This window comes from Macrotis lagotis, chromosome X (assembly GCF_037893015.1).
Source record: "Macrotis lagotis isolate mMagLag1 chromosome X, bilby.v1.9.chrom.fasta, whole genome shotgun sequence".
NCBI classification, from domain to species: domain Eukaryota; kingdom Metazoa; phylum Chordata; class Mammalia; order Peramelemorphia; family Peramelidae; genus Macrotis; species Macrotis lagotis.
Genome location: NC_133666.1, coordinates 67,696,582 through 67,717,684, shown reverse-complemented (window position 1 = coordinate 67,717,684; position 21,103 = coordinate 67,696,582). Strand labels below are relative to the sequence as shown.

The window sequence follows — 21,103 nt, the reverse complement described above, 5'->3', positions numbered from 1 at the left end:
GACACTTCTTAGCTATGTTATCCTAGATAAGTCACGTAACTCTGTTTGCCTAAGTTCCTCATCTATAAAATGAGCTGGAGAGGAAAATGGAAACCCCCTCCCCCCAGTATCTTTGCTAAGAAAACTCCAAATGGGGTCACAAAGAGTCAGACATTACTAAACAACAAAAAATAACAAAGATGCAAGGAAAAGAAATCTGAAAATTTAAACTTTCAGGCCAATCCATTTCTCCCTAGCTAATAAGGTTATGCAGGCTATTATAGCAAAGTCAGTATAAATATTTACTAAATAGCTAGAATTTAAGGGCGGGGGTTCTTAGAGTACAAACTCTACTACAAAATCTTAAGATAGAAAAAAACAGTCCCCTAAAATCATTTGTTCTATGAAGGAAAGCTCCCATATCCTGTATTAGCCCAGGTTCTGGAAAAAAAGCCTTCCTTTCTTGCAGCCGAAGAATACTGGTGGTTCTGGTGACTGCCAGCAATACTCGGCTCATCCCTGCCAGCCACAGAGCACTTAATAGTGTTCCTTTTCTTTTGTTTCCTCTGGCCTAGTATATCGAATCTCCAGATGTGGAAAAGGAAGTCAAGAGACTGCTGAGTACAGATGCTGAAGCTGTCAGTACTCGTATCCTTTTCTATCCCAAATCTTGGAGCCTGAGAGATTCTCTGGGCCTGTGGACTTGTTTTCTTCATTTACCTTTAGCTGAGGCATTTACTGAGATGGGATGGTAAGAATAATTGATTCAAACAAGAGGCACACGCTTCCATAAAGTGGCCATGTATCTTTTTCATTTGGTAAGCAGAAACTCAGGTAATGAGAGCTATTTGGTGCTTGTGTTAATAGAGGACCTCTGTGAACCACTATTGGGCCACTTTGCTATATGCTATGGCTCGACACAATTGGACTGAGGTCAGACCAAATTAGGTTATGCTTCAGTTAAAGGGATTCATTGGACTTTCTCCTTATACTCTTCCCCTCCCCTCCCCTCTTCTCTTGCCTTTTCCTTAATTGGACCTGTTTTCAGGATGGGAGGTCATTGCTGAAGATGAAACAAAGGACACAGAAAACCATGGGTCTCTGACCAGCTTGGACATTTCTCCAGGAATGAGTAGCCACAAGCAGGGCCACAGCTCATCAGGTACTGCCTTACTGCCTTTGCTAGATGGGACTCTCAGACTGTTGGATAAGCAGTTTCCATGAACCTGTAGGATTCCCTTTAACTTTTCTTAGTGACCTTTGGTTTGGGATTAGTATTCTCATTTCTCTTCCATCCTTAATTACTTATTGTATGGAATGGACTTTTCAGCACTTCCTAGGCCTAACTCCTGTTTGTCAGGAATATCCTCAACCACTGATGCAGGGGGATTATATACTAAGGCATAGGTATCCAACCTCTTAGCTCTTCTGAGCTACATCTATCAATCAAAACTTGTCAAGAGCTGCATATAGAATTTAATACTTATTTATGACTACATTGTTACCCGGATTGCCTATGAGTATAATAATAAACTGTAATAATGCTGCATAAATGGACTTTGAGGACTGCCTACTACACTAGTGGGTTTCACTCTAGAGGGAGATATTTGAAACATTGCATTTCTTTGTTGTTTCTTGTTATTTCAAACTAACAGACCATGATGAACTTCGAGAGATATTTAATGACATTAGCAGCAGCAGTGATGATGACGATGAGCAAGATCACCATGATGATGAAGAGCTAAACATCATTGACACTGAGGAGGATCTGGAGAGACCAACACAAAGCGCACTTGCAGGGTCTGATGAACAGCGCCAAGAAGATATGAAAGCAAATCATGTTGGTAAGTCCCAAAACTCAGGGGCCAGACTTGGAGATTGAGCTGCAATGCCCAAATGAGTAACTGGGCAGCTTAGAAAAGGTGGTCATCAGATGTGTGGCAGAACTGGTTGGTCATGATCATGATCTGCCACTGATACAGGATAGAATAAGGAGAAAACTTTCCTTTAGTTGTAGGACTCCAGAAGCAGATTGATGTGATGAAGGGAAAGCACCAAGAGACTAGAGATAGAGCAAAACGCCAGGAAGACCTCATCTTCAAAGTGGAAAATCTGGCCCTTAAGGTGAGTTGTATAATCACCCCTTCAGATGACAGCACTTTTCCCCCCTCCCATATTATCCTATATTTACTCATCTGTCCTTATGTACTGCCCTCTTCTCCTAAAGAAGTAAAAATCCTTGAGAAGGCAGGAATTCTTCCTTTTTGACTTTGTTTACCCAGCACCTTTTTTCACAGAGTAGCTTTTTTATTTTTTTATTTTTATTTTTCAGTTAAATACAAAGGTAGTTTTCTATATTTATCCAATTGCAGATTTATGAGTTCGACATTTTCCTGCTACCCTCCCTCCCATCTCCCCTCCCCATGGCAGCAAGCAGTCTGGGAAAAGTTGTACATGTACAGTCGTGTTTATATATTTCCATAATAATCATGTTGGGAATGACAAAGTAGAACTAAAGGGAAAAAAACTGAGAAAAGAAACATAAAAGAAATTTTAAAAAGTGAGCATAGTATCCTTTGCTGTGCATTAAGATTCCGTTGCTTTTTAGTTTTTTTAAGGTTTTTTTTTTGTTGTTTTTTTTTTGCAAGGCAGATGGGGTTAAGTGGCTTGCCCAAGGCCACACAGCTTGGTAATTATTAAGTGTCTGAGACAGGATTTGAACCCAGGTACTCCTGACTCCAAGGCCGGTGCTTTATCCACTACGCCACCTAGCCACCCCTTTTTTAGTTTTTTTTCTGAATGTGGATGTCATTTGCCATAATAGGTCTCAGGATTGTTCTTGATGATTGAATTGCTGAGAGGAACTGCCTCCTTCATAGTTGATCATCTCACAGTGGTGTTAATGTGTCCAATCTTCTCTTGAATCTGCTCTCTTCACTCAGTATCAGTTCATGCAAATCTTCTGTAGTCCTTCTAATCTTGGCTGTATTGGTTTTGTTTGTGCAAAAACGTTTTAATTGAATGTAGTCAAAATCATCCATTTTGCAATTTATGATATTCTCTGTCTCTTGTTTGGTCATAAATTTCTTCCCTCTCTCCATAGATCTGATAGATAGACTATTTCTTGTTCTCTTAATTGGCCTGTGGTATTACCCTTTTATGTCTAAATCCTGCTCCCCCATTAAGACCATTAATACCTTATCTTGGTCTTGGGTATGCGCTGTAGGTCTATGCCTAGTTTTTAGTTTTCCCAGCAGTTCTGTCAAATAGTGAGCTCTTATCCCCCAAAACCACAGTCTTTGGGTTATCAAACAGTAGATTACTATAGTCATTTACTACTGTTTCTGTACCAGAAAGTTTTGACGACTATTTATATTATAGTTTTAGATTTGCTACAGCTAGGCCACCTTACTTTGCATTATTTTTTAATTTCTTCCTGACCTTTGGTTATTCCAGATGAATTTTGTTATTTTTTTTCTAGCTCTGTAGAGTAAGTTTTTGGTAGTTTGATTGGTATGGCATTGAATAAGTAATTTAATTTAGGTAGAATTGTCATTTTTATTATATTAGCTCAGCCTAACCATGAGCAATTTCTATTTTTCCTGTTTAGATCTGACTTTATTTGTGTTTTATAATTGTGTTCATACACTTTTTGAGTCTGTCTTGGCAGGTAGATTCTCCAGTATTTTGTGTTGTCTGCAGTTACTTTAAGTGGAATTTCTCTTCTGTCTTTTGCAGTTAGCCTTTATTAGTCACACAGACTGGCTCTTAATATTATTATCGTTTGAGTGAACTGAAGCTTTATTCTCTCTTTTAGAAAAAAGCATACATGTTGGGGTGGCTAGGTGGCGTAGTGGATAAAGCACCGGCCTTGGAGTCAGGAGTACCTGGGTTCAAATCCGGTCTCAGACACTTAATAATTACCTAGCTGCGTGGCCTTGGGCAAGCCACTTTGACCCCATTTGCCTTGCAAAAACCTAAAAAAAAAAAACATACATGTCACAAGTCCTTTCTAGAAATGAATGGTGCTTTCTTTTCTCCCTTCCTTCTTTCTGCTCTCTCCACCACTCCTCAGATAGGAATTTCAGGCCTGTTCTCTCAGGTCATTGTTAGTTTTTCATTTGTTCACCTTATGTTACTTTTAGCGATCATTTTATTTACATTGTTATCATGTATGTTCTTTTACTTCTACATTAGTTCACATAGATCTTCCTGTATTTCTCTGAAATCATCATAATTCACAGAATCACAGAAATTTATCATCCCATATTACACATACCTTTATATTTCAGAAATCACAACCACTTTATGTGGTTGAAAAGGTTCTTTTTGTCTTTAATAATCATTTCTTGTATAGTTAAAATTTCTCTTCTAGCCATGGTTATGTAAGGTTGTCTCCTATTTTTTTGTGATCAATTCTTTTCAAGTCATTTATATACTGTATATATTGAATAGGGATTTCTTCTCCTAGTGATATGTTCTCCTCAGCTAAGTTCCCCTGCCTGACTCTCATCTCTCTGTGTTTTCTTCTACATCACTCCGCGGCAGCATTATCCATGTTCCATCTTTTTCTCTATAATGAGAATATACATAAAATCTGAAAAATCATTTTGAACATCTTTAATGACCATTTTGGGGGAAAGAGTCAACTGGTTTAAAATGTATTTGTGTTAAACACTATATGTGAATCTACAAAGTAGATTAGTCAGAAATGATTTAGCTTTAAAGAATACTGATTCTCAATCAATTTCCATTCACTGTTTTCACAGAAGAAGACTATTGTCTTTTTAAAAATGCCTATATGTGCCATTTTCCTTTCTTGGCATCCATTTACCTACATTATGAAGACCAAGAATTGAATTTTTTTAAGTTTATTTTATTTTTCTTTTTGCAAGGCAGTGGGTTAAGTGGCTTGGCCAAGGCCACACGGCTAGGTAATTATTAAGAGTCTGAGGCCAAATTTGAACTCAGATACTCCTGACTCCAGGGCCGGTGTTCTATCCACTGCGCCACCTAGCTGCCCTTGAATTTATTTTTTAACTATCTTCTGTTGCATGCTTGCAAAGGTGAATAATTTCCCTTTTATTCTGACATGTTTTAACACACCTTTCGGTGACAGGAAAATTTATTATGGGAAACACATTATCTCTGAGTTAAAGGAGGCTTCCAAGCCAGCTCCTACTGAAATGGGCCAGATGGAGAAATCCATGCTGACTTCATCCTTGGTGAGGCCAAGTCCTCTGCTGGAACCACTGGTCACAGAACAGGACAAATTTGGGCTCCTGTCCTTCAAAGGAGGAATGTATTGTATTGAGATCATTGATATGAAAGGGCAGAGATATGAACAGAAGGGTTTTGAGCTTGCATTGGCATAGCAGAGTCCTAGATGAAGAAACTACCTCTTCCATTATTGAATCTCACCCTCTCTGCAACATTCTCTGCAGACCAGAGAGCTACTAGGAGCACTAAGAGATTAAGAGTGTGTGTGTGTGTGTGTCTATATACATATATTTATTTATACACACACATCAGAAGCAGGGCTTTCTAATGATTTTGCTATGGTGTAGCAAATATTATGCAAATCAAGGCCATTTTTATTTTTGCTCTAGTTTTATAATAGTGGTTCTCAAACTTTTTGGTTTCATAATCCCTTTACAATTATTTTCCCTTAAATTTCTTTCTTTTCCATTTATATGCAAAAGTAGTTTTCAGCAATCACTTTTTTGGTAAGGTTTTGAATTTTTCTCTTTTTTGTCCCCAATCCCCCTCTTTTCTGAGGCCTCCCCCTCCTCGATAGAAGGCAATCTAATATAGATTCAACATGTATAACTATGTTAAATATATATCCATATTCATCAAGTTGTGAAAGAAGAATAAATCAAAAAAGGAGGGGAAAATGTCAGAGGGAAAAAACCCATAATATGTAAAATAAATTTTAAAAATTGAAAATAGTAGGCTTTTGAACGTATACCCTTTGATAAAAATTATTGAGGACCCTTCTCCAAAAGTTTTTGTTTATGTGAGTTACATCTATTAGTTATCAAATTAGAAATAAAAAAATCTTAGTATTATTATGAAAATGCCTCTTGGTCCTGCAGGGCTTCTGAAAAACTCCTCTGTGAGGAGGAGTCCTGTGAGCCCTATCATTCTGAAGGACTGGGATGAGACAGCATAGGATTCCATTTACGCATAGTCCATTTTATTTCAGGGTTCAAGGTAAGCAATGGATTACAGTAGTTCTGATGCTCAATTAGAAAAGGGTTAATAGTTCATCTGAAGGCATTCTGTAATCATTCATTTCAAGGGAAAAAAGAATGTTTTGTAGAGAGTTTGGAGTCAAATGGTGCAGAGCTACAGTGGGGAGCATGGTTTAAAAACACTAAATTGATGGAAAGAGAGAGCTTTTGTTATACCCCAGGGTTCCTTTGTCTCACTTGCTTATTGTCTCTTCATTGATGAGGCCTAGCATTCATTGCTTCTTTGACTTTTTTTTTCAGAACCGTCTTCAGGCTGTGCTGGATGAGCTCAAACAGCAGGAAGAAGAAGAAGAGCAGCAGGTAAGGAGATGATCTGCAGACCAAGAAGGGAAGCCTCTGTCACAACTGCCATTACTTCCTATCTTATTTTGACTGTTTGCCCCAGTTGGAACGGGCAAGCCCAACAGTGGCCAAATCCTCCCTGAGTAAGATGGCCCAAAGGGAGGAATATCTGTGGTGGATGGTGTGGAATATGTAACCATGTGAAAAAGGTCTACTAGCTGTTTCCCCATGTAGCTGTGTCCTCACATTGTTGGGGCAGTTTGGAAGAGGCCTGTTTAGATTAGGCAAGGGTAAGTTTTTGGTTAGACTGGTTTTTGCTTCCCAGTGTGGAATATGTCCCCATGTCCTATGGATCTCGAAGAACTCATCTATCCAGACACACAGCTCTCTGTCCGGGTGGAAATACCCTCTGGGCAAGTGTTAAATCTCACCGTTTCTGCCTCCACAACACAACTCCCCTTCTTTCATCACAAGACCAGTGGCCACATTGAAGCCCTTATCACCCCTTGCTGGACTAGTTCAAGGGTGCTCTTCATTTTTCTCCCTACACTACTCCCCTGAACAAAAGTTTGCAGTGACTCCCTGTTTCCTCTAGAATTAAATACAGGCTCTTCTTCCCTTTAACAGTCAAAGCCCCATAGACTTTGCCTCCAAAATACTTTGATGTTGATTTCCTTATGTTCTCCTTCACATACTTCTTGGTTCAGTTGAATTGAATCGACCCAACTGAGCATTCTTTCTCCTCCCTCTATTCCTTTGTGGAGTCTGTGCCCTGAATGGGGGGGGGGTACACTCCCCATCCCATCTGCTTCTTGGCATCCTAAGGTTTGTTTGAGATTTATCTCACGTGCTGTGATCTAAAGCATTGGAAAGCCAGAGAAGCCTGCCGGCACCTTCTCATAACTGTGCTTTTAAGTGATTCATAAAGTACTTCCAATTGCAAAGGAAACCAATTAGATTGAAATAAAGGTGGAACTTTGTTTTCATCCAAGCTCACGGACCTCTGACATCTATCCAAGGTAAAACAACCCCTAACCTGTAGGAAGACTTTCTGAAATTTGCCCCCTTGTACTGTATTTAAATATGTTCTCCTCCATCTCCCAACTCCTCAAGGGCAGGGTCTTTTGTGTTTCTGTTCATCTTCACAGCATTTTTCACATAGTAGCACATAATAAGTGCTTAAAAAGTGTTGATTGGATTAAAGAAGCCGGATACTATAAGGTCTCTGAGAGGGAAAGAAATTAAACTCCCTGGGAACACTGGGGTTGTTTGGGAGAGGAGCTCAATGGCCTTACGCTGATTCCACCTTTTCTGGTAATACTTTGACTCCAGGAAAATTGTTTACAACCAAAATAGTAAGTAAGCACATGGGCTTCTTGGAGAGAATGGCATTTGAACTAGACCTGGAACCAGGGATTTATTGTAGAAGTAAGTGGTAGAAGGAAGGGGTGGCGGTGGTGGCAATGATGGCAGTAGTAGTATTGGGACACACTGAGATGGAGGGGAGGTCATTAAGAGGTCAGGCAGAATGAGCAAAGGCTCATCCTTTTGGGCCTGTGTATACTGTGTGTGTGGGGAGCAGTAGTGGGTGACAAGGCTGTGCAGATAGCTGGGAATCAGGATATGCATGTCTTGGAATGTCAAACCTAAGGAGTTTGAACTAGGGTTCATGAGGCTGTGGGAGACACTGGAAGCTTCTGAGTAGGATAGGCCCTGCCATGTTGAACCTTTAAGCTCTCTGGCACCCAGTTTAGCCGAAGTCTTTGAATCAGAAAGGAAGTCTCTGAAGATGGAGAGGCTGCTCTGACCTCATAGGGAATGGAAAGAAGGACATGGACAGAGGCGCTTTCCCAAAATGCTGGGCAGGCAGTTCTACCAAGGGCAAGTGCAGGGGTGGAGCCCTGTAAGTATGCAGTGCCTAGGAGAGGGAGGGCTGGTACCATTGATGGGAAGAAGCCAGGGGAACAGCTGTTTGGGGGAGTGGTCATCTTGATTGGAAGGGTCCTGGCTTGTCAGGCTGAGTTGGTTGTCCAGCTTTGTAATTAGGAGCTGAAGAAGGGAGGAGCTCAAAGATAGGGGTTATGGAGTTGCTTACATAGAAGTAATGGATGAGGAGGATGTAGGCATGAGTAAGTGATCAAAGAACATGAAAGAAGTGTGGAGAAGAACCACAGCTTGGCGTTATGGCTGCTGAGTATCACTTAGGATGAGGTTGGCTGGGGACCCCTCCCCTGGGTCCACAGTTGTTCAGTAAGGGAATACTTTCCCTACTTAAGTGCTGTAGGGTAAAAATCGGTACTTGGTGTAGTGATATTAAATAATAGTCATTTCAGTAGTTAGGCTCCAGCAGTTGACCAGGAGTCTGGCAGAGCTGGCTTGGATTTCCACATTTACTTACTCTAAGCAAGTCATTTCGTCTTTGTTTCTTGCTTTTGGTTTTTTGGGGGATTTTTTTGCAAGGCAATGGGGTTAAGTGACTTGCCCAAGGCCACACAGCTAGGTAATTATTAAGTGTCTGAGGCTGGATTTGAACTCAGGTCCTCCTGACTCCAGGGCCAGTGTTCTATCCACTGCGACACCTGGCTGCCCCTGCCTTAGTTTCTTAATCTGTAATCTGGGACCAATAACAGTGCCTGCCTCATAGGGGTGTTGAGAAGCTCCAGTAAACTGGTGTATTGAAAGTTCTGTGAACCTTAAAGTGCCATAGGAATGTGAACGCTTATTAGTGCTGTTGATAAAGTTTACATAATCAAGGTAGAAGATAAAATGCATTTAAATCAGATAACCCCCCCCCAGAGAAGTAAGGGAGTTTAGGCCCCCCCCCCCGGGCATTGCACAGAGACATAAGACCCTGGTTTGGTGCCGAGGCCACTGCTGTCCTGGTTCCCAGTCCCTGCAGAGACTGGTCTTCCTGTGTATTCTCTCCTAGCGGCTTCACTGCCACCTTTGAAAACTTGCTTTTGTGTGCTTTCTGTCATCCACGGCCATGGGGTCCCTGGGGTTTACTGCAGCATTTTGTAAGTGCTGTCTTCATCAGGGCATCATTTTGCTTCCTGGTAAAGACCAAAAGCCAGCAACCCAGAAATGGCCCCTGAGGGTGTTCTTTTTGTTTCCTGCAAGCCTGTGTTTTGCTTTGTGTAAGTCAGCCTCAATTTCCAGCTGAACTCTGTCTTCACCTCTCCCCTTGCAGCTCAGCTCCTTGCAGGAACAGCTCAACGCACTCCTGGAGAAGTAAGGGCTCCTTGGCTTCAAGGTGCCTGTAGTCTTCATCCTGGTGAGCATCCTGCAGGCTAACTTGAGGTGCATCCTCTGAGCCCAGGAGAATGTCAAGCTGCCAGTGTGATGGGATTCACACCTCTCTGGGTTTCTTGGACCTGTTGAATTCGTCCTCTTTCTGTCTTTGCATCACCCTTTTGCTTTCTTAGAAGCATCTTCACAGCTAAGTAGAAGATGCTGGGTACCAGGGGACCGGTTTGTGGTGAAGTCTTGTGATTCATGGGCTAGCCACACTAACCTAGTCACTCCAGCTCACCTCTGCCACTGCCTTGGACCTCTTCCTTTTATAACTACTCAGCTCTCTGTTGTTCTGTGGGATCATCAAAGGACTCGGCCATAATCCAAAGAGATTTGCACCTGGAGATTGTAGATGTTCTGCATTTGTTTCTCTCCTATGCCAAGGAAGACAAGTCATATCCATTGTCCTCTATGTCAGCCTAGGAAAGAGCAGTGATGAATTGGCAGAAATTTGTGCCCACTGACACCACTGACCTGAAGGGTTTTAGAAAACTTCTAGCTTGGTGTCATTGAGGTGCCTAAAGAAAAATGGGTTATCTTGGCTTCTGTGAGTCAGAAGGCCAGTAAAGTAGCTGTTGTCCTTAGCTCAAGTCTATAGAACAAAACCATCTCAATCGGGAAAATCAGTGACTTCTGAAATTCCTTTCCTCCCCACCTAAGTTTGTCCTGTGCTTCGATGTGAAGGTCTGTCTTTGTGTTTTGTGTGGAAAACTATCTCAACTAATGCTTTTTCAAATGGTTTTGGAGATCTTGTCCTGAAAAACAGGTTCCTTTAGTAGGGGCTGTCCCGGGAAGAAAAAAGATTTATTTCCTCATGGAAGCTTTTGAGACACAAAAAACAGCAAAGCTTCCCGATTAGATCAGCACCTCAATCAGCACCTCGGTCACAAAATGAAAGAGGTTTTCCAAATAATTCCTAATGGACTAGATGGTTCTCAGATTCATTAGACAAGATTGGGATTTGTTGAGCAATGAAAGGGGAGCAGAGAGGAAAGGTTTTTTTAAAGGTGGTTCCAGTTCTACTGTCACAAAATATCTTGAGAGGAATTGGGCTTGAATCTTAAATAAGCCTCAGAAAGAGAGAATGAAAAAGTAAAGGATAAACTGTGTCTCTCAGACTTCTCTATGTGTAGGGCTGTAGGGAAGCTGGTCCTTGGAGCCTGAACATGCAGACCAGGACTCACTGTTACCAGAAGCTTTTCCAGGAACCTAGGCACTTTTCTCCGCCATGGTGCAGCATTGGAGGACAGCCTTCATGGAGGTTCTTGAATGAATGAAATGTTGCTGCTTGTCATGGGAAAAACCATATTTTACATGGAAGCCATCCATCCATTCTTGCTGGCCAGGCTCACCTCCCCAAGGATGGTTCCTCATTTGCTCTGCTATCTATCCCATTGTCCCTCCACCCTCCTGGCTAATACAACTCTAAACTCCTCATAGTCCCTGCCTTGTCTTGGTCAGAAGTAGAAACCTAAAGATTAAGAAGGGAAAGAGTTCATTTGTACAGAAGTGGTCTGTGTGGTGTTGTGCGTATTTTTTTCTCTGTAACTCGAGTTTCTATACTTCTTGTAAGTAAGGTCAGATGTCTTTTTTAGCTTTCACATAATGCCCACTGTGATGTGGCTGAGGTGCCAACAAGAGGACGACACCTGAAAACTCATGGGCTGACTTCTCTTTCCTAAGCTCTCCTGTGAAAAATATTCTGCAGTTTTCTGGAATGGAGGAACTTTTGTGCAAATCAGAGTCAGGTAGCTTAGCCCTTTGCTCCTAAGAATAGAGCTAGAATACTTTTGAAACTTTTTCAAATATGAGACCTGATACAGTGTTTTATTGTGCTTACTGAGGGTTGCCAACCAACTCTCCAAAGCCAAGTAAATTAGGAAATCCATTCTTCTTCATCATATTCTTTTGGGGTATGGCCCCTTGGGGATCCTCTTTAGAGAACTAAAAGTATCCCTATGGTGATTGGAGAGCAGAGGTTCCAGGGTCTGCTGCTGTTGCTGCCTCTTGGTGTGTTTCTTTGGATCTATAGGTTTGGAGTAGGTGGTGACTGTATCCCCATCATCATAGGGAAGCTTCTTAAGGTCAAAGCATGCCATAACCCAGTCACTGCCTTTTCATCCATTTTCAGGGTTCAGGTAGGGTCAGGGCCAATCTGCTTTCAGGAAAGAGAAAGTGTGATACTGAAATTTCTATCACCAAACCAAAGCCCTTTTTGTAGATGATGCCCTTTCAGGCAGACCGGAACCCAAAGCCATTCCATTGAGATAGGCACAAACAGCTTTTAAAAGGAGGATTGCAAATTAACAAATATGTGAAAAAATCTGTGTCTAAGATGTGAAAAGAGTGAAATAGTTGCTAGTGGAAGGGCTGCTAAAAACCCAACACATTATTTGTTTGATGGAAGTGGCAGTTGGTTCAGCCATCCCAGAAAACAATTCAGAATTTTGTGTGAAAAATATTCCCACCCACCAGGCTCACTGTTGGCCATCTACCCCAGGGGAATCAATGGCAAGGTCCCCACAGAGTTCATCAAAATATGAATAGCATTGCCAGTAGCACAAAAAGCAAAACAACAAAGTGGGTGCCCGGAGATTAGGGAGTGGCCCATCAAATGGTACAGGAATGGGGTTGCTGCTGCCTGAGAACTTCAGAGAACTTGAAAAACTGATGTAGAACAGAACAACAATAAGTTTAAAAAAATATACTGGGGGGCAGCTAGGTGGCACAGTGGAAAGAGCACCAGCCCTGGAGTCAGGAGTACCTGAGTTCAAATCCAGCCTCAGACCCTTCATAATGAATGACCTAGCTGTGTGGCCTTGGGCAAGCCACTTACCCCATTGCCTTGCAAAAACCTTAAAATAAAAACATACTGAACTCTGATGTATTGAAAAGACTAAACTTGTTCCCAAAGCACATGTGATTAAACATCTATAAAAAAGCTTAAGACTACTGATGTGGCATGCTGTATATACTCTCCTATGTGGTGTTTGTGTTGGAGTTGTATCGTTGTTCTTTGTGTCATTTTCAGGGTGGGGGGGACATATTGTGAAATGACTGGTGTAAAAATCAAAGTATTAATAAAAAAATAAAGAAAAATGAGACCCAAAGCTTTGTTTTCTATTTCCTCCTCCAGCATCCATCTTCCCTCCTCTGCAGTCTTAGTTCAGCTTTAGAGAAGAAAAGGACATTAGTATTGGCCTTGAAGTGACATTTCTTTTTGTAAGAACAAGTGATACCTATCAATGTGGAAACTAAAAATGTACTTCTTTAATCAAGACATATTGACAGAAAAAGCCCAGGATAGCTTGTGCTCATTGTCCACCTGCACTTGCCACAGGGTCCATGAATGTGGGCTTCCTTCCCCATTCTGGGAGATTTACCAATCATCAGGGCATCACAGTTACTCGGTTGAGAATTGATAAGCAGTTGGTGGCCTTTGCCCAGGGGGGACCTGCATCAGTAGAAGATGCAGAGCCCTAGGGAACTCAGAGAACTAGGGGGCTTGCATCTCTTTAATATTCTAACTAGGCCTATTGGAGGTTCTGAGCCCCTGAAAAAAAATGGGGCTGGAAGGCCTGGACTGGAAAGGACCATGAAACCAAGAGGAGCCTGTTGTACTTTCTGGGTATGTCTCTTCCTTTGTATCTGGGATGTGGCTAAGGACCCAGGCACCATCTGCTACTGTTTGCTGCCTCCAGTCTCAGAGAAAAGAGTTCCAACTCAAGACTCTAGTCTTGTCCCTAGAGACAACTCTGCCTCACTTTCGTCATCTCAAAAATGGGGGTGATAACACCTACCTCCCAGGGTTGTTATGAGCATTGAGTGAGGTCCTAATTGTACTTGCTGTGTTGCCCGACTCCTAGTAGCCTATAGAAATGGGAGCCGTGCAGTGTGCCCTGCACGTAGGAAACACTAAGTCTATTTAAAAAACAACCTCTAGGGGCAGCTAAGTGGAGCTGCTGTGGAGAGAGCCAGAAGGACCTGAGTTCAAATTCAGTTTCAGACACTTGACACTTATTAGGTTTGTGACCTTGGGGAAGTCACTTAACTCCATTGCCTTGCAACCCCCCCCCCAAAAAAAGTGATGGGGGAAAATGTTAATAAAGCAGGTTAAATTTTAAAATGTGTCACATTAAGGGGTAGCTGCATGACACAGTGGATAGAGCACTGGCCCTGGAGTCAGGAGAATTTGAGTTCAAATGTGGCCTCAAGACACTTGATACTTAATGAGCTTGTGTGACCTTGGGCAAATCACTTAACTCCATTGCCTCACAAAAACCAAAAAAACAAAAAACAAAAAATCCCAGCCTCTGGAGTCTGGACCTAAGTCCATCAGAAGTAGTTCATCTGACATCCTTTATAGATTCTCACTTTCTTCTAGCCTTCACTTCTATTGGGCCTGACTTTGCATTCCTGATTATGACTGCTCATTAGAAATGCATATAGACTATTTTGTTTTTTATTTTTAAGTAACAAGTTTTCTGTAATGGCAAGCTGTGAAAGGTAATGTATTTCTTGAGTCCATCATGACCAGGACTTGCCATCTATCGAGTTCTCTCAAGAACCCAAAAAAGATCAGTTCTGGGATGTGAAGTAATGATCTGGAAAGATATTGTATGTAAATATTTTGAATAATTTAAGAATTGTATAAATTGAGAAGCAGGGTGACAGTGTCACATGGACCCCAGTTGAGTCCCTGCTTTGCCACTTATTACCCTGTGCAAATCACTTCATCTTGGATCTCATTTTTCTTATCTGTTAAATGAAAAGATTGAACTAGAAGATTTCTGAAGTTCCTTTCAAATCTAAAATCTATAATCCTGTGATCTTTAGGAAGTCCAAAGCAGTAAAAAGCCTTTGAAGAAGAAGAGCCGTTGCCATCATAAATCCCAAGGCTCACGAGGGAAGAAGCATTAGAGGTAACTTTACTTTTTGAAATCCTGAGCAATTTCACCAGCAGGTATCTTGAGCCTCAAAGGTTACTAGAGAACGTCTCCTTACAGGCACTTGCATTGGTACTAAGGGTTGGGTGGGGTTTATCTTCCACCATCTTGAGGTAATGAAACTGGGGCCAAGATTCACTGTGAGTTAACTCCAGCCTTGAAAGCCTAAATGCTGTATGTTTCTTGACTTAGATAACTAGGCAGAACCTGAGACCTATAGCCCTAGCGCCCTAGCACCCTAGCATTGGTGTGCCCAACTGGGGAAGCTGCCATTCCTGACCCCAAACTGATGTCCTGGTCAGCCATCACAAGCCTTTGGAGACGGGGCACTTCACTCAACTGTTCTGTGTCAGACAAACTCCCAAGGCCTACTTTTATTTCTGACTTTCAAAGTTGCTGTCAATTGCCATGAAAAATCTCACCGCCTTGCTAAGTTTCCCCAGGTTCTCGGATTTCTCAACCTCCACTGTGCTATACCTCCTCAACCTTACTCCATCGGGACTTCTGGAGCCCCTTTTTTGTAAAAAGAAAACTTTATTCTCATTTTTCTCCTTTTCATTTTCCATCTTCTGCCCCTGAAAGAAATGTGGCTCTGGAAGTGGTTGTTTCTCTTGCTACACCCTCCCTAGGCCTAGGGGCTCCTCTTACACCCTCTAGCACAGGACCAGGAGGAGAAGGAAGTAGCACATTCCTTGCTCCACGCTACTGTCCCCAAATCGTCCCTTTGCCATTATTACTCAGAAACTTTCACCTTCATGGAGTTTTACTCCATCCCTTTCTATTGCTTAGTCTGGGTCATTAATGTAGTGCTCTTTTGGCCTCTGAGATACTCTTTCTCTCTCTCCTGAGGGGTTCAGTTGTTTGGTTCACAGTTTTACCCCATTCCCAATCTCTGCTGTTATACTTGAGGTAATACCCTCAAGCCTCATAACACCCCCAAGTATGGTCAGATTTTAGATCTCACCAACCCCCATTCATTCTGAAATTTTTCTTCAATTTTATCCTTCCTACTCTGCTTCCTCATTCCTAAACTTAGTCTTTAGTCATCTCTCTCTCGTCCCAATCTTAACCAGTTCAACAATACACAGCTATCTACCTTTGAATCCCCCTTTCTCTTCTTATTCTGTGTAGTTCATGTTTGTTTTACCATTCTTTCTCCCCCTTTACCACCCTCTTCTCCTACCCACTGAATCCTGAACTCTACTCAGGAAAACCCCACAACAATTTGTGGGTAGGGGTGGGGGTTGGGGGAGGTGGAGGAATCACTAGGAGATACCCATAATGTGAAGAAAAAAATTGCTGTCCTGCTGCACAGCCACCCTGTTATTCTTGCTTAATAAACAATCACAGTGCCCACAATGGCTGTTTTAAACCTTCTGAACTCTTCTCCAGTCCCTTTAGACCACAGAACTCTTAGCAGAGCATGTCACTTAAAAATAAATGTCATCCATTAAGTCCTTCATTTTTTCTCTTCTATACTCTCCCTATCAGCTCCCCATCTCTGCTTTTGTTCAGTTTCTGAGGAAGAATTCCCTTTTCTTTATCATTTCCAACTCTTGTTCTTGTCCCCAGAAGTTTCCCTTTTGATTATCCTCTTCCATTTCTTCTCTTCATTCTCTTCTCAACCATTGGCTCCTTCCCTACTGTCTTATCAACCTTTCCAGGTCTCCACCATCCTTAAAAACTTGCACTCACCCCTGCTATCCTGCAATCTGCCATCCAGTATATTTCCTCCCTTTCACAGACAAATGTCTCAATCCAAGGAGTCACCTAAACTCAGTCTCCATTTGTTTGTCTTCCAATTTTCCCTTTGTAATCTGGTGTCTGTGCTTGTCTGAAACTACTTTCCTTGAGGTTTCAGTGATCATTTAGCTGTTAAATCCATCCTCCTCTCATTCCTCATTCTACTTAACCATCTCTCCAGGTTTGCTTTTGGTCAACTACCCCATCCAACTGGATTTTTTTTCTCCCATGGTTTCTGATGAACTCATAAAATGGGGCCCTATTGCATCTTCTGTCTTCTAGCCACCTAGCATAATATTCCTCAAGACCCTTTCCTGGGCCCTCTTCTCTCTGTCTCTCTCTGTCTGTCTCTCTCTCTCTCTGTCTGTCTCTCTCTGTCTGTCTCTCTCTCTCTCTCTCTCTCTCTCTCTCTCTCTCTCTCTCTCCTTTTTCACTCCCTTAGTGGTCTCGTCAGTCTTAGGGGTTCAATTATTATCTTTCTGAAGATGGTCCCCAAATCTTTTTCTGATCCAAAACAGCAATTGCACAGTACCAATTTCCTGCTTGTGATCTCCAACTGAATGTCCTAGGGCCATTTTTTGTCACATCACCCACATTCACAACTTGTTTGCCATCCTTGACTCCCCCCCCATTTCCAATTTGCCACCAGTTGTCATGTCTTATTCAGTTTTCCACAACATCTCTCATCTGTTTTGTTTATATTCAACAAATAGAAGGAAATATTAGGAATGTTAGATTAAGTTCTGCTTGAATACATTCAAATTGAAGAAATATTTAATTGTAGATAGAAATGATAAAAACGACATCCAAAGGATAGAGGGAACGCTTACAAATTCATAAAGGTCATGACCCAATCTCCAAGTGGAGAAATTATCAAAGGATAATTTTCAAAAGAAGAAATATTAATTGTTAATAATTACTTGAAAAATTCATTCTTTTGAGTCAAAGCAATACAAATTCAAACAACTTTGAGGATACTACCTCACACCCATCAGGTAAAGTGATAGGTGTGCAAGCCAGCTGCTGGCTGAAAAACAAAAAGCAGCTTTTTATCCTTCATACCCATAAAAGCAGGTGAACCTGATGTTTTGTTTTGAAGGCTGATTACAAATACTGTTTCAAGTTTGTCTTGTCAGCCACTGTTTTCACAGGAATCAATTGTATAGTTAATTTTTATTTCACCTAAAGTGCCAACTACTGACGATTTCACAGACACATGTCTCCATTCAAGGAGTCTGAAGGTCTTAATGGATGACATTTATTTTTAAGTGAGATGCTCTGCTGAGAGTTCTGTGATGATTGCTATTTCACCTATGCAACATTCAACTTTGGCTTCCAACAATTGATAGCAGTGTGCAGGGTCTCTACTTACCCTAGCCTTGCTTTTCCATTCGAAAGAGGAGTTCTTAATTTAAGTAATTCCCCATGTTTGTCATCACTTCGTTTTCTGGGAAAGAAAGATGACAAATGTTAATTGAAAAAATGGATCTTGAGTAATATGCTATAACCCCCAAATCTATACCTCCTCATAGGTTTTGAGACGATCATTGACATTTATTTGTTGGTTATCTTCTGCCTTGCATTTCCCCCCAAAAGTGTTTGTATATTAATTATGTCCAGACAGCCTCTTCAGCCCAATCTAATTGGTTTTCAGAATGCTTGTCTTTGACCCTTTCCCTTATTGGAGAACCCCAAAATGTCCCTTCCTTAAGTTCAACTCAATTGATTCTGGGAAATTTATTTTTCAGATAAAGAAAACCTGCATTTTTTTCAATTCATCATCTTCACAACACTTTTTATTAAATCAAGTTTATAATGTGCAGTGGTGGTAAGAAAACTTTTCTTCTTCAAATTATTACCTTGTCATATGATTTTTTTCCTTAACATTCTTTTTTTTTGAAATCAGTGTTGTTTAATGTTCTCTTGAGCTGCTGTTATTTAATGTTCTCTTAAACTGCTCTTTCCTGTTTACAAATAAAACAACTGTGTGTGTTGAAAGCAAGTTACAATCTGAGTAAAAGAACAATTTCTTTGGGGTTCCCACCTATTTCCCAAGGCCATTCTTCATGCTGTACGTGGATCCAAAAATGTTCATGTTCCAGATATATTCTAAGGTTCCTCTCAGTCTTGATACTAAAAGTTTAGCTTGATTTTTAGATAAGTCAAGAGTTCATTTAGGTCTGCTTGAGTCACGATCTTAGAAAGGCTTCCTCAAATGGTGGGATGTTGATCTTGCCAGGCTTTTCCATGGTCCAACAGCCGTCCAATTTGAATTATCCACCAACTTCCTCTTTTATTCAAATTCCAGGTTTCCAGTGATTTGGGTATAGGAAGTTGCTTCTTTGAGTTTGTTTTTTTTGTTTGTTTGTTTTTTGCAGGAAGTATTTTATTTATTTTTCCAACTACATGCAATGGTAGTTTTCAATAATCATTTTTTTTGCTAGGTTTAGAGTTGTACATTTTTCTCCTCCACGCCCCAACAGAAAGCAATCTAAAGTATATATACATGGATAACCATACTAAACATAGATTCAGATTAATCATGTTGTGAAAGATGAATCAAATTGAACTGGAAAAAAGATCAGAGAGAAAAAAAATACTTGAGACAGCTTTTAAAAATTGTAGATAAGTCAAGTTTGGTCTGCATTTAAACTCTATAGAGTTCCATCTCTGGATATTGGATGACATTTTCCATCACAAGACTTTTAGAATTATCTTTGATTACTGTGCTGCTAAAACGAACAAGTCCCATCATAGTTGATCATCACCCCATGTTGCTGTTCATGTGGACAGTGTTCTGGTTCTGCTCACTTCAGTCAGCATCAGTTCAGGCAAGTCTTTGGAAACTATTCTGAAGTCCTGTCCCTCATGATTTCTTGTAGAAAAGTAGTGTTCCATCACATTCATAGACCACAATTTATTCTACTCTTCCCTAATGGATAGGCATCCCTTCAGTTTCTAATTCTTTGTCACTAGGAAAAGAGCTGCTATAAATATTTTTACATGTGTGTTTTTTCCCTTTTTCATGATCTTTTCAGGATACAGACCCAGTAGTGGCATTGCTGGATCAGAGGGTAGGCACAGTTTTATTGCCCTTTGGGCATAATTCCAAATTGCTCTCCTGAAAGGTTGGATCCTATCACAAGTCCATCAACAGTGCATTATCTTCCCAGTTTTTTCATATCCCCTCGAGCATTGATCCTTTTCCTTTTTAGACATATTGTAGCTGCTGAGTTGTTTCTTAGATTCAGTTCTGCCCAAAGAATCACGACTCAGACTCAGGAATGTAGGTTTTGGAAAGAAAATAATTTTTCTATCCCTTTCTTAATATGTTGTAACTTCCTTTAATAAATCTCTATTTTCTTTCTAAAACCTGCATTCCCGAGTCTGAGTCACAATTCTTCACAGGGCAGAACTGAACCCAAGACACCAATCAGTGGCTACAGAAGCAGTAGTGAGATTTATCAGAGGCTAGGTAGCAGAAATGACAGAAGAGTCTACGAGGGAGTGAGAGTTCCACAGCATGAGAGCACATGTGGTCTGTCCCAGTTTCTTGCCCATAAAAAAGAGGCACAGGCTGGAGCCTCAGCTCTTAAACTGGGAGCAAATCCTCTCCTCCAGAAAAAGATGGCTTCATTCTTAATATTTTCTCCATTGCTTTTTAAGCCTAGATAATCAGTGGAGCAATAAAGGGAGCTGATTTGTAGCCTTGGCCAATTTGGATCGGCTGATTTCCCACTGGACTTTTCACACTCTGCTCTCAACTGCGGGTTGGAGCTGGCTCCTGCCTTTTCCTGGCCCCAGAGCTAGGTAGCTGGTTTGGATGACTTTGCACCTTGTTCTCTTGACGCAGGCTGAAGATCTGGATTCCTATTGACAGTCTGGGTTGGCTAGGAATCCAAAAAGGACAAACCTATATGGAGCACCTACTGTTTGCCAGAGAGACACCTACAAAGGCCTAAAGGATGGCCCTTCCTGAGGAACATAGGTTCTAATGGGGGAGATGGTGGGTTGTGCTTAAAATCTTTAGATGGAAGTGCACTGTTGGAGAAGTCCACATAGACCTATGTGGGGGGAGCGTCTGTGGAGCAAAGTATATCTGAATTGAATCAGTGAACTCAGGGAAGGAGGTCCCAAGCAGCTGGGCAGCTGGAGAGACTGGAGTTAAGCCCCAAAGGGAAGTAAGGAAGGGAGGAGAGAGCATATCCCTGGAGAAAACAAGCTCCTGCTGCCACGGATGTTGCTTGAAGGCCCATTTGTGTGCTCCCGTCAGCCAGAGTTCAGGGACTAGACATGTACACATGCACACACGCATTTTTAATATTTTGGAAATGCTCCCAGTTCACTGGTTCCCTTTGTACTCCTATGCATTTTAAAAATACGGTCCTGAGAAGGGGTTCCAGAGGCTTCCACTAAACTGCCACTTCACATGATGGTGACAAGCCCTTGCTCTAAGGGGCCAGGATTGCAGAGCTCAGAGCTGAAGTGGAGGCCCGGTCTGGTTCCCAGATGCTGGTGGGGCCTTTCCCCGCATCAAGAGCAGCCGCAGGCTATGGCTCTGAGGCAGGGCCAGAGCTGTGTCCTCGGGTGCTGAAATGAATG

General features: G+C 41.5%; 2 protein-coding genes across 12 annotated transcripts in view; one reads left to right on the top strand and one right to left on the bottom strand.

Moving 5' to 3' along the window:
* TAF7L (TATA-box binding protein associated factor 7 like) overlaps nt 1-18,527 on the top strand; it is a 31,898-nt gene extending 13,371 nt beyond the window's left edge. For 7 of the 11 annotated variants that reach the window (XM_074205746.1, XM_074205742.1, XM_074205749.1 and 4 more), the window contains 6 exons: nt 555-627; nt 1,028-1,141; nt 1,635-1,823; nt 1,991-2,103; nt 6,477-6,536; nt 6,844-9,702. In XM_074205746.1, the coding sequence (XP_074061847.1) occupies nt 555-627; nt 1,028-1,141; nt 1,635-1,823; nt 1,991-2,103; nt 6,477-6,536; nt 6,844-6,942 (648 nt within the window). In that variant the 3' untranslated portion in view covers nt 6,943-9,702. The other 4 variants (XM_074205751.1, XM_074205750.1, XM_074205747.1 and 1 more) reach the window with 3 other exon arrangements.
* The window catches only part of DRP2 (dystrophin related protein 2), a 41,214-nt gene continuing 37,973 nt past the window's right edge, over nt 17,863-21,103 (bottom strand). Inside the window, exon 24 of the mRNA XM_074205739.1 lies at nt 17,863-17,948. Coding sequence (XP_074061840.1) covers nt 17,908-17,948 — 41 coding nt within the window. The 3' untranslated portion in view covers nt 17,863-17,907. The remainder of the gene's footprint in view (nt 17,949-21,103) is intronic.